The 13741-nt window shown below is 39.4% G+C and overlaps 1 protein-coding gene across 3 annotated transcripts in view; it reads right to left on the bottom strand.

Moving 5' to 3' along the window:
* Positions 1-13080, bottom strand: part of LOC126266861 (CREB-regulated transcription coactivator 1-like) — a 674669-nt gene extending 661589 nt beyond the window's left edge. Inside the window, exon 1 of one of the 3 annotated variants that reach the window (XR_007548939.1) lies at positions 12673-12910. Coding sequence is in view for 2 of the 3 variants with exons in the window: in XM_049971482.1 (XP_049827439.1) it covers positions 12673-12888 (216 nt within the window). In the remaining variant the exon portion in view is untranslated. Of the gene's footprint in view, positions 1-12672 lie in introns of all 3 variants that reach the window. The other 2 variants (XM_049971482.1, XM_049971483.1) reach the window with 2 other exon arrangements.
* Between the last annotated feature and the right edge of the window lie 661 nt (positions 13081-13741).

Below are 13741 nucleotides of genomic sequence, written 5' to 3'. Positions count from 1 at the left end.
TCGACAGAATGCCCAATAACCACAAAACTTTTGAGAGGGGTCAATCAAGAAAGTGCATTTCTTGAAGGGGCAGAAAGCAGAATAAGAGGTAATAAGTTGTTGAATTTCTGTTATGTGACGGTAACATCCATTGCAATTCCACTGGATTATTGTGTGGCAAGAGCCCAAGTTAGGTATAAAGAAGTTGAGGTGAGGTGTGAGAAGGAGGGGGTGAAGCCCGGGGATGCCTTCTCTTTAGAATTTACCTGCTTCTCCCTCACAGGGAGGGAGGAGGTGTTATCAGTAAGAAAACAGATGGCAGCAATGTCCAGATTGGACACAGGATTTCTTCTCTGCCCAAGGAGGAGGAGTAGGAGGTCGACGACGAGTTCCTCCAGGGGAATGGATGGGAGCTGCCAGTTTGGGGAAAAGGCAAGAAGGAACCGCAGGGGAGGGCGAGAGGAAAGGGATATGGGACCGGGGTAAGGAAAAGGTGGGGGGGGGGGGGGGGGAGGATGTAGCAGTGGCAAAAGTAGAAGACATCAACAATGGGTGGAGTCAGTCATATTTTTGATGAATCTCAATATTAGATAGGTGATCCAGAGACTTATACTCTTGGGTTGTCTCTTCTTTTTGAAAGCTGGACAATCTGGCGAGGGTGGTCATAACAATTTACACACAAAGATGACAGAACACAGGGGTTTCCCCTCACACAGTAGGTCCCATAGTCACCACACACAATGTCCACCACACAGAATGTCCACCATATAACAAGTAGACATATGTCCAAAACACAAGCACCAAAAGCACCTCATGGGTAACGTGAGGTATGGCTTCACATCACTTTGGTTACACATTCTCTGGGAGGATATCACCCTAGAAATCCAGAATAAAGGCACCAGTATTGGAGCAGTTGTCTTTATGTCCCTTCTATACGTGTCTAACAAAATGAATGCCGCTTGGCTCCAAATTTGTCTAGAGTTCCTCATCAGTTCAAAGGAAGATGTCTATGAAAAATTACTCCCTGGACCATATTCACACACTCTTGAGAGTTAATAGACAATACAACATTGCCAAGAAAATCACAAGCACACAGAGCTGCAGAAGCAGCTTTGATCAATGGGGAGCCCAACCGTATCTTACTGATGGACTCCACTTCGACAAACTTGTCCTTGATATTCTCCACAAAAAAACATTGGCTTTGTGGCAGTGAGTGTGTCCCCATTTGTCCTAATACAGACCAGCTAGCGGGGAATGTGTTTCATCCCAAGACGGCGAGCCTGGCCCTCCTCTCACGATGTAGCCAGCGAAGGGCAGGTTGCAGGGTCATACGAAGCATCATTCAATGGTATGGTACCATTCAGAGAGATGGCCGTCTGAAAACGGACAAATTTTTGCAACTTGATATGCTTCCTGCACCAAGCACCAGCCCTGATACCACCCACACCACTCAGGGGATATCACCATGGGCACCACCCAGCCACAGCAAGAGCAATCTGATACGGCGGCTTTTCCTGGAATTTCCAATGCTCTAGTATGACAAGCAACCACTCCTTGGCATACATAGGGTGGCAACAATTCAGGTATCAGTAGCGTGATCCCTGTGTTGTCGGGGGGGCTCAGCCACATGGGTACATGACAGCCCCACCATAAGGACTGGCTACATGTGCTGGTGGCCTAGTGGGGCTAGGGCAGAGAAGCAAGAGGTGAAGGAAGGAAATGCACCCCAGAAAGGAAGAATGGGCTGCAACAGCTCGGAACCCTGCGTGCGCCACGCAAGAATTCACGGAAGAACCGTGAGCCCCCTGAGTGTATTGTTGTCTTAACCTAAGGCAAATATATAGTAGTAACCAAGCAACCTTGGCAACATCTATAACTGCATAATCAATACATTTCATGCAAAAAGTTCCTCTTGATACTGGAATTATAACGTAAAAGATTAGATCAACAATTCCACCAGCAGCAAAAGTAAAATTAATTAAGTCAAGTGTTAAGCAACTGCTTAAAACTGTTTTCTCAGTAACGGGAACGTTGTACATAGTGGATTGGAGCAGCTAACAGAATAGCTGGACATTTCCTTAGCTGCTGCTCAGAATGGGAAGAAGGAAGAAACATTAGAGTTTAAAATCTCATTGGTATTGAAGATATTACAAATGGAGCTCTGACTGAACCAGAATGGGGAAGGAAATCACCCGCAGGTTGTTCAGAGGAACCATATCTTCAGTGGCAAAACTAAAGGATCCAAAATCTTTATGATTAGATAGATATCTAGTACAGGGAAGGTGAAGTTTAACGAGCTGACAAATCACAAAAAGGAAGAAGACAAATAAAAAAAAAAAAAAAAAAAAAATCATCTGAGGTATTAAAAAAATGGCAAAAAGTCTCACCATCAATGTGAACACTGAAAATTGGACTCTCACAACAAGTAACCCCTACAGTACATACGGCAAATAGTGTTTTTTGTACAAAAAAAGAGCATTTACCACAGCCCAGTCAGAACATAGGTAACATAGATTACCTGACCAGCAACAAAATAAAATGGACTACATGACAGAGACTGTACTAATTTCAATTGCATGCCACAGAAACAACTAGCCATACACAAAACAGAGCTAATACAAGCTACGGTTTGTTGCGAAAACTTTTATCTTTCATATAAACGGAAACGCATGGTTCTTCCAAGTGCAGAGCCAATACCTTTTTACTGCAACTGTCACAATAACCCACTCATTCCAAAAGTCCCACATTAATACGTGGTGTAACTTCCATGTCAGTAATCAAGGTGCTGACTCCGGCATCCACTTGATCATTAAGATGGCAAATAATGTCTTGGGACACATTACGCCACACCTTCTTGACCTATTCACATAGTTCTGTAAGAGGAGTTGCCTGACAAGTCGCACGAGTCACATCCGAGCACTTTGTATCCCACACGTGCTGAAGTGGAGACAAGTCCAAAGATCATCCCGGCAAGAGAAGTTGTTGCATATCTTGCACAAAACATTGAGTTGTATGCTCCGTGTGTGGGCAAGCGCTATCCTGTTGATACAATACATCATCTTCCTGTCATAAGAACACTAAAAGGATGGGTCTAACAACATTCTGCGTGTACTGCATGCTGGTTTGTGTTCCCTCCAGAAACATCAAAGGAGAACGAGAGTTTTAGCTCAATGCACCTGAGGCCATAAGGCCAGGAATGGGGCCAGTGTCTTGGATGAATGCAAGAGAACACTACCACATCTATGTTGTACAAACAACAATCACTTCTATGTAGGCAGAATCTGCTTTCATTGCTGAAGAACACTGTGTGTCATTCCATATTCCAAGTGGTCCTCTGACGGCACCAGTTGAGCCGTGCATGTCAATGCTGAGGCACAAGAAGAAGATGGGTTAGAGGTGTGCATGCCCACATTCTCACTGCCTATGAACTGCTGACATCAGTCTGTACTGACATGTCTGGTAACTGTATGATCTGCCACTCCTGCCCTTACAATACAATGATCCTGGCGGGCATCTGTGTTGCATGGACGTCCGGATCATCATCTACAGGTGAAAATGTTCACATGGCCCACTGATACTAGCACTGTTGCACAACTGATACAATACATCCAACTCACATGGCATTTCTCCGAAACAACTATCCCGCCACTCAGAAGACCACAATTTCACCCCTTTTAAACTCATTCAGTTGCCTGTAGGAAAGACGAGTGCATCTCCATGGCGTGGTTCCCTGCTTACTTCACATGTGTGCATGACACTGAGGCTTCTGGCTGTGAACATTCCTTACTAAATGGTAGACACAGTTGGCACTCTGGTAGGTATGCCACTAAGCCATGGATCTAAACTCTCGGAAAAATAATGTTCTCTTCAATGCCTAAAACCAAAGGAGAATTTAATCTGACTGATATAACAAACAGCAAATGAAAAATTTTAAATGGCCTTGTGATACTCTATAAATATCTAGGAAACGAAAGTCCTGTAGTAACTGTAGTTTAGTTCGAAAGAAAGGAACAAAGTGAAAAAAAGTTGTTAAGGCAATTACACCCACAAGACAGAGTCATTTTGCGGCTACTGAGCTATTAGCAAAAGAAAATTGTGTCTGTTTATACAATGAAGAGCCAAAGAAACTGGTACACCTGACTAATATCATGTAGAGCCCCGCGAGCAAGTGGAAGTGCCGCAACACAACATGGCATGGACTCAACTAATGTCAGTAGTGCTAGAGGGAACTGACGAATTCTGCATGCTGTGTAAGAGTACAAGGGGGTAGAGATCTCTTCTGAACAGCATATTGCAAGGCATCCCAGATATGATTAACAATGTTCATGTCTGGGGAATTTGGTGACCAGTAGAAGTGTTTAAACTCAGAAGAGTGTTCCTGGAGCCACTCTGTAGCAATTCTGGACGTGTGGGGTGTCACATTGCCCTGCTGGAATTGCTGAAGTCCCTCAGAATGTACAATGTACATGAATGGATGCACATGATCAGACAGGATGCTTATGTCTACATCACCTGTCAGAGTCTTTTCATATCAGAGGTCCCGTATCTTACAAACTCTACACACTGTGTACCATTACAGAGCGCCCATCAGCTTGAACAGTCCCCTGCTGACATGCAAGGTCCATGGATTCATGAGGTTGTCTCCATAACCGTATAAGTCCAGCCACTCAATACAATTTGAAATGATATCTATCCAATCAGGCAACATGGTTCCAATCATCAACAGTCCAATGTAGATATTGATGGGCCCAGGCGAGGTGTAAAGCTTTGTGTAATGTAGTCATCAAGGGTACACAAAAGCCCATATCAACAATGTTCCATTGAATGGTTCACACGCTGACATTTGTTGATGGCCCAGCATTAAAATGTGCAGCAGTTTGCAGGAGGGTTGCACACTTCTGTCACGCTGAAAGATTCTCTTCAGTCATTGTTGGTCCCGTTCTTACAGGATCTTTTTTTCGGCTGCAGCAATGTCCGAGATTTGATGTTTTGCCGGATTCCTGATATTCATGGGACACTTGTGAAATGGTCATAGGAGAAAATCTCCACTTCTTCACTACGTCAAAGATGCTGTGTCCCATCACTGAATTGCCGATTATAACACCACAATCAAACTCACTCAGATCTTGATAACCTGGCATTGCAGCAGCAGTAACCAAACCTAACAACTGTGCCAGACACTTGTCTTATATAGGTGTCACCGACTGCAATGCAGTATTCTGCCTGTTTACATATCTCTGTATTTGAATATGTATGCCTATACCAGTTTCTTTGGCACTTCAGGGTATTTCTTATATTTTATGTGCTGCTGCTCTGTGTGTGAGGATCACACTAAGTTTTAATAATTATTGGGCCTAGTCAATAAAAACACCTCCACAGCAGAAACTTAACAGCACCACACAGTTTAACCAACAGCTACCACATTTCAGTAATTGTGGCAGTTACAGGTGTACAAGGCCTCAAATGCTGTTTTAGGATTTCAAAGTGTATGCATTTGATTTATTATCTCATGCGATTGCATATGGGAAATCTTCCACTTCCACAGTTCTACTTTTATGCTGGAGTGATGAAGTCAGAAATCAAAAAATATTTGAAAAGAAGTTGATCATAACACGAAGTAGCCAAAGAAAGCATCTCTCTTAGATATCGCTTTATTTATGAATCATGCCAGCATTCAATATTACCCAAGAAACAATCAAGACATCTCATGTGAACCTGTACTGAAGCCTCTTCTGTATGATCCCAGTGTTTAATTGTGGTGTCTCATCAGTGCCAATATTGGAGATTGAGTGCTTCTTCCGATGAAAGAGAATGGAGATAGGAAGAACAGAAGGAAGCATCTATAGCCAGTTGCAAGAATAATTTTGGAAGAGATTTGAATTCCATTCCTTCTAAACTTCTTAACCACTGCACCACTTCACTAACACTTTTGCGCTACAGCATTTCTATTCCTGTGAAAGGCTGTCTAATATGTTTAATTCCAGCAATTCAGAGTCAGTTTATGATTAAACGTGACTGTACGTCTTTCATTAACCAACAAAATCAAAGAACTGTACCTGCATCTTTCCAAGAGATGCTTATGCAGGGAAGGTAGCAGGAACTTTCACAAAAGAATAGTAGGCACTCATTTGCTGTTAGTCGACATATCATTAAAACAAAACAAAAAAATCAGAAGACGGGGGTAAATGGTGAGTGTGCTTGGGATCTAGATCCATCATTACATCATGCCTGCTACATGGCTACCCAAATACAAGCAGTTCTTAAAGTGGTCTAATACTTCCAGGCACTTAAAATATTTTAGTTACTACAATCACTGAAGTGCAGATTTCTTTATTTTGCCAAATAAGCCACCTGTGGCACTCGCTCCAAGCCTTTAAGCTCTATTCCTACTATGTTATTGTAGAGAAATCTTCTCAATAAAACATACTGTGGAACACTCACTAAGTAATTTGAGAGACTGGATAAGAGCACCTGCAGTACTTTCAAAAAACTTTCACAGTACACTCAAACTAGCCCCCAAATAACAAATTTACGGCATCTGGCACAAGAACACCCATCCGATTACTAGAGATATTTAGTAGACTAGCATTAACATGGAGTAAATTGTCTGTTACTGGCAGTCAAAAATAATTACAAGTCTCAATTTAATTTGTTTTCAAATGAATTTTACTTTCTACAGTTTGTTTTTCTGGTGTGGCAAAGAGATAACTGCTGAAGACGAAGACAGAGATCAACATATTGAATCCAGAAAATTATGAAGTTAGAAAAACAAATGTACTTTAAGATTCACACAGTCAGAGTATTAATTTATCCTCTTTACATTCTGGCACCACTTTTCTTCCTCTCTCAAATGCAACACTGGCATTCTACGTTGAATGTCCAAAAATGTTTTATCACCTGTTCTATCCACCTTCAGTCAACCATCTCCATCTTTCTGACTGACTTTTAATCCTCTGTCTTTGTATATAATTTTGTCAGAAAATTTTGTGTAAAGTTTTGCAAATGTTTCTTTGTGCTTAGCTTGCTCTTCCTGTTTCCTTTCAATACTGATTGGTCTGTCTCTGCCCCCCCCCCCCCTGTAATAACCATTACCCTCTCATGTAGTTGCCTCTGTTCTCTGCCTCCTTACCACATTTTCCAACTTAATGATAAATGACAAACCTAGTGATATTATTACTCACATTCATCAATGTACATGAAGTTCCACGGTTGATGTAAAATTTGTATTTAAATATCCTTTTTTTCTTGACTATCAGAGGAAACAAAAATTAGCTACATTCCAAAGGCTTGAAATATGCTGATCAGAGTTATTAACTGGTCTGTCAAACAATCCAATCACTTTAGTCATGCACAGAATTATATTCTTTTGTCAATTTTTATTTACGTCAAAATGTTTGTGGCATAAAACGAAACCTTACTGCTGCTATAAGCATTACACACACAGCACCAATAAGTACTGATTTGAAGAAATTAACTAAGGCACTCCAAACATTATTTTCAATGACCAAAGAAAACAGCTGTTAAAGTCAGGATGAAATGGAAAGGAAACTTGCAGGAAGAAGGGACTCCTACTCAAATTGATTTAGACTATTTTTATTCTCATCTACACTAACATGAAGCAAGCATAAGGAATTCAGCTATATTTTACATTAGCGCCAGGAGAATAACTGTTAATGTGGAAGCCACAAAACGTTGCAAAGGAACTATTCCCAAATGGGAGAACACAAAAACTACAATGAAGCAACAGCATACTTCTAACCCCTACCTTCAAATCTACTGAATCACTTCCTATGTGGTTGACATTGGGCAAAGAGCCCCCAAGGAAGCATTCTCGAGATTGATTAATGAGAAGATGCTGCTTAGGAAGAGCATTCACCTAGAACATAAGAATATGATACAGCTACCAGTCATGATTACTGTAACTCTGGTAACCATCTGGCACAGTATGCTCTCCACACACATTGCAGATACAGAATTTATGTAAATAGTTTATTATCGTTAAATTACTGGAAATGAAAAACTGTGGTCATTGTGTATTTAAGTCCCATGGAAGGCAGGAACTTAATACAAATTATGTCACTGGCAATGGCATTGTGTACGCTGACCTTTACAATTACTACGTAGGAAGTGGATCCATGTATTAAAATGAGAGGCATTTTCTGTAAGAGACAACAACAAAATGTTGCCTATGAATAAACAGATCAAGTTGCAAAGTAAGTTAAGCATCTCAATAATAGCAATCTCTTTTGTGGATATTGTATTTAAATCTGTTGATTTGGAGCTTGGTGATGGGAAAATATAGGGCCTACTGAATAAATTACTGAGGAGGGCAAAGACATGTACCAAAGCCATTTAGAATGTCAGAATCTCTAATCTTTATTGTAAAACAATTAAGAATACTATAGCATCATCATATAGTAAACAAAGTATATGCTTTGAGAATACCTGAAAATGTGTGTTACTGGATTGAAGACCTCCTAGCAAACAATATCCAGTTCATCATTCTTAACTGCAAGATATCATCAGAAGCAAAATTAGAACTCTGTGTATCTCAAAGAGTGGAATAGGACCATTACTGTTCACAATTTATGTGGATGACATTTTAGATTAAGTCTGTAATCTGTGTTGCTGTGTGTAAATGACACATTTGTATTAAAGTCAAACGGTCAGAAAATTATTATTTGGTCAAGTACTAGAATATGACATTCAATATAAATAAATTTAATGCACAGAGGAATTGTCAGGCGAAAAGTTCCAAAATCAATTTACTAACTACTGATGATCTAAGTAAATCCATCTACTAAAATGAAGTATTTGTCCACAACAATTTTGGATGTAAATATTACATATATTTATATGTAAGGAAGTTACAAAAGAAACAGATTTATAGGAAAATCTGAATGAATCTGAATTTACCTATAAAGGAGATAATTTACAAGATCTCTGTTTGACCACTGCATCAATCAGAGAACTTCACCAAACTAGTATAACTGTCGAGGAAGAAAATTCAGGGAACAGTTGGACAATTTGTCACTAGTTTGTCTAGTCGGCATGAGAGCATAGAAATGATCAGCTAACTTCAGTAGCAGATAATGTTACCAAAAATGTGTTGCACATCTTCGGCAGCCTACTTCAAAACATCTGAAATCTAGTGTTCCTAAACAAGTCTCATAATGGTCACTGGAACCCCCTTGCATTTTTCATACTTTATGAATGATACGTATAGGCTACATAATATGCATCAACATACTCACCGGAGACTTGTCCATTATCTAATACACATTTTCTGGATTTACCTCTCTGTTTTAGTTTTTATGATGAAAAGTTTTTAAATATGTCAAAACGCTTTTAAATATGACATGAATATAAACATTATGGTAAATTACTGGTCTCTCTCTAACCACAACCTTTATTTGGCTTTCTCATTCATTGTCTTTGCCAACTCTCAATCACATAATTGACTTTTAACCTAACCTAGGCCTTGAGCTACACAACAGATCAGTCTGTCACAACAGCCCAAATTTCAGGAAAGCGGGGGTGGTGGGGGGAAGGCGTTCCAGTACTACACACTAACATTAAGTAGCTCTCAACAAAATAATAAACCAGGCAGAAAAGGGCCTAAAATCCAACTCTACACCTAGGTCTGTAGGTAAAGTGAATAGTGAGCAGTGTGTGTGTGCTGGGGAAATGGGCTTTCCTGTCATACAAATAATCATGAATTAGTTTCCCGTCTAGCAGTGTAATGCAGCATGTGGCGTTTTACGCTGATTCTGTTGACATGTGTTCCTTGCACTAATTAGTTACTTTTGTATTCCATACTGACTCATTTACCGGAAAGTAAACAATCCCAGGTGTGCCCTGAGAAAAGCACTGCCTCTCATTTGAAAGATACGGTGCAGAAGGAACAGCGTAACATTGGAAAACCACCTGTAGGAGCTCCTTGTGACATAGTTGAGGAGACAGAGTGGGGATTCTATTGTTTGTTCTTCACTTTATCAATAAACTATATCACTAATGAGGAAACTGAAAATCTATGTAGTGAAACCTCTTTGCATCAACAAGAAAAATAACATACCATGAAGACAAATCTGTGAAGTATCACACTATATTAAACTTAATTGTTTCAGTCATATGCTTCTCACATCTCACGGAACTTATTTTTGAAAGCCAAAATGAACTTAACACAATTTTACTTAAAATTTAAAATCTCAACAAGACCTCAATACCGACATCTTATTAAAGTAAGGTAGTGCCACTCTTCACCATCACTTTCCCCCTGAATCTTGGTTGCGGTAACAGAACCGATCTGTAGCATTGCACTTTCCCCCTGAATCTTGGTTCCGGTAACAGAACCGATCTGTAGCATTGCCTGAGGTCTCTAATGGGTTGGAAGATGACATTCTGATTGTGTGGTGGCTAATAATGTGAATATAAAGGAAAGATTGTATAATAATGGGCTGAATAGCCAGAGGTCTATATTAATCTTTGGCAACATTCGCTTCATATTTAATATTCATCCTTTTCGTATATGACTCCTGATTGGTTCCTCCTTATCAGTACAAATCAAGTCATAGCAGACATTCATTCCATATTTAGTGCACACTTCCTCAAAAATATCTACACAAATATAAATTAACAAATGTTATACAGAAATACATAATAGGCCTCCACAAATCTCCAGCGAATATTGTGGTTTATATTACATGTACACACATTCACAGGCCTGAAAAAAATTTGAAACAGCCACTATGTTGCTCTTACCCTGACACCTGGCGTGTCATCAAACATTAAGCAAGTATTACCAAATGCTCAAATGCACATCTTAAACTGTTTCATTAGTTTCCATCATTACATTATGTTCAACTCTATTACACACTAAATAGTACTAAAACAAGTGGTATGTACATGGCTCCAAATGTGTAGATTACTTGCATATCATATCAATTGGGTGTGTGCTGCGCTGCCTTTGACTTTCCAAGACCACACACATTTCAATACGCAACTGAGCCTACATCTCGTTAAAGCCGTAATTTCCATGCAGCTATCCAAAATTGCAACAGAAAATGGACTGGCAGCTTAGTACTCTCACAATAGTTCTCACCGATGGACCACACTGCTCATTTTTCTAGCACCAATTTCTTTATTAAGAAAGAGGGCTCTACCTCTTGCCATAACACTGTAATGCATAAGGAAATGTAACATTCAACATTAAGCAAACATAAACAGTAGCATACATGTTTAAGCTTCTTAAGAAATACTTAGAGGTCAAAACATTTATGCCAACCATTTTTTATTTGTGCCTACATGACTGTTTGTTTGTGGGTTGGTGAAGACTATGGATGTGAAAGCTAAATAAAGGTTGTTTACATCTGCGCTATATAGAAAAATGCAAGGGGGAGAGGGATGAGGGTGCTCCACTACTTTTAACCCAAACAACTATGACATCAGCTGGTTTCAGACTACAAAGTACCAAGAACACAATAGGACGATATGGACTGCACCAAGGTATTGTTGATTCCAGGCTTTCCCAATCACCAGTGGAATGCACCAATAGCACAAATTGTTTACAAAATAGTCTACACAAAATATATGTTTGAAGATTATTGATGTAGGCCTATGCTGCCTTTTTCTGACAATGAACATAATATTCTGTGTATTCCTAACCAATGCCAATATTTTCCATCAAGAAAATGCATTTACTGGTGTACACTGAACAATCTACTTACACAAACTTGAAGTCATTCTAACGTTTAATAAATTGCGTTAAACCTGTGAAATATGGCCCAGCTGTGTTGCAGTCTACAACTGTTTACAACACCATTAGTCAAACATAGTTTCACGTTAAGAGAATTCGTTTCTAGATCAGACCTACATCTCTTATGACTTTCATAAATGCAATTACAATTGAAACAGTGTAACTTACAAAATATCACGTCTACAAACTAAGTCTGGCTATATAAGAAACTGCCACATTCCAAAACAAACATTTAAACGCTCGAAAACATTTCTTATGACTAGCGGAAAATAGAACGTTCTGCAGCGAAGTTACACAACCCACGACTAAAAACTGACAAACTACGGTTGTTTCTAATAACATGGATGAAAATTATAAATATAAATCTGCCACGCGGATCATTTGTTTGTACACCTTATCATTTTCCCGGGCATTTTGTTCACTTTGGACATAGCATGCTGCATGCTATAAATCGTACAGACGGTCACGGATAGGAGTATTTCGAAACTGTACGCGAACTGTTTCCTTTTTTCAAATCCATAATCAGGGCCTTCAATGTCACGAACCTTAACGACTGTCTTGCAAAATATTTATGTTCCCGTGTGTAACAATAAACAAACAGTAACTTTCAATATTCTGTTGAAAAATAAACAACATTTATTTCTATAACAATCAACTGCTTCTTGGCGCAGGCACATCACACAGGTGTCACTTGCTGTGATACCAAGACTGTCTCAATTCTGGCTGAGGCACGTCACAAACGATATTCGCTACACGGAAAGGTTTTCATGCTGTATTTATTAATAATATAAGAACGATCATCTTTTATTACGGAGTTCATACGACAAGTGCCGAGAATTCAATTGTAATGTACGTCTGCACAGCAAGTTGTTTATATTATGACGGTGTTATGAACGACGCTATGCATAAAGGCAACAACAACCACTGGTACTACCTACCTTACTGGTCGCATCTGAAACTTCTTTCATTATCTGCTCGAAAGCGGCCGTTTCTTCTGCTTGTTTTTGATTGTGTAAAGCGATCTTCTCACTAAACTTTCTTGGATTCGCCATGATGGCCACTTTAGTTTTGACTTTCAAGACAAGGAAAATAACCAATGAAAAACTATTGACAGTGAATATTGTGGCATCTGTTGGTAGGTAAAAGCATTGCATCTGTGATATCACAGCGCCTTCTATATCATTACATGTATATGGTTTGCTCTCGCAAAACACACGAATCTCGAAAAAAAGTAGGCAAGCGTCAACAGGACCACAATAATCGAATCATAATTGTAATTCAGTTACATCAGTGACATCAAGAAGTATTCAGCACGATGAGAGCAGCCTCTAGATCAACAAAACAACACAGTTCACTAATCCCATAACATTAAGTTCTCACACATAGGACGTGAAAGAATTATAGCAGACCTTAATAACGTATTACAGTAATAACATATTTACGAATTAACTAATAGAAGTATAATGGAATATTATACGTTACGTACTAGAAAATGGACTTATAACCGGAAACCTTGGACGTACAGAGTAATAAACTTTGTGAAACAAGGATAAAAAGTGTATAGTTTAATTATTACAAAATACATTAAATCAGAGGACAATAAAATCACAATCACCAAAGCCACACAATAAATCCTATTTTGTGTCTCGGGTGATCCGTCAGCTACCAATGACTTGATCCCTAACATTACGATTTAGCGTGTAAAATGATCCATGGAACATGACTTGTCTCTAGGGACAGCAGATCTCGGTGCCGATCGGATGCTCTGGGCTGGCCTCGGGTCTGTAGACCGCAGCGCCTTCTGGTGGTAGTCACGAGCTTATGGCAGTCTGCTATGTGCTGTTCGCGTGTTTTGGTTATAATGTGATGGTTTATGTTAATAGAGCTCTCATTTGAAAAATGTAAAAATGGAGTTGCAATTGTGCTCCGCAATATGTTCAGCAACAAAAGGTTACATCGCAATATTGTCCAGGATACAGCAATGATAATTAAAATTTCTGTAATAAT

The sequence above is a fragment of the Schistocerca gregaria genome, chromosome 4, assembly GCF_023897955.1.
Source record: "Schistocerca gregaria isolate iqSchGreg1 chromosome 4, iqSchGreg1.2, whole genome shotgun sequence".
Classification (NCBI taxonomy): Eukaryota; Metazoa; Arthropoda; class Insecta; order Orthoptera; family Acrididae; genus Schistocerca; species Schistocerca gregaria.
The sequence above is the reverse complement of the archived record's forward strand: the minus strand, read 5'-3'. Positions and strand labels throughout refer to the sequence as shown.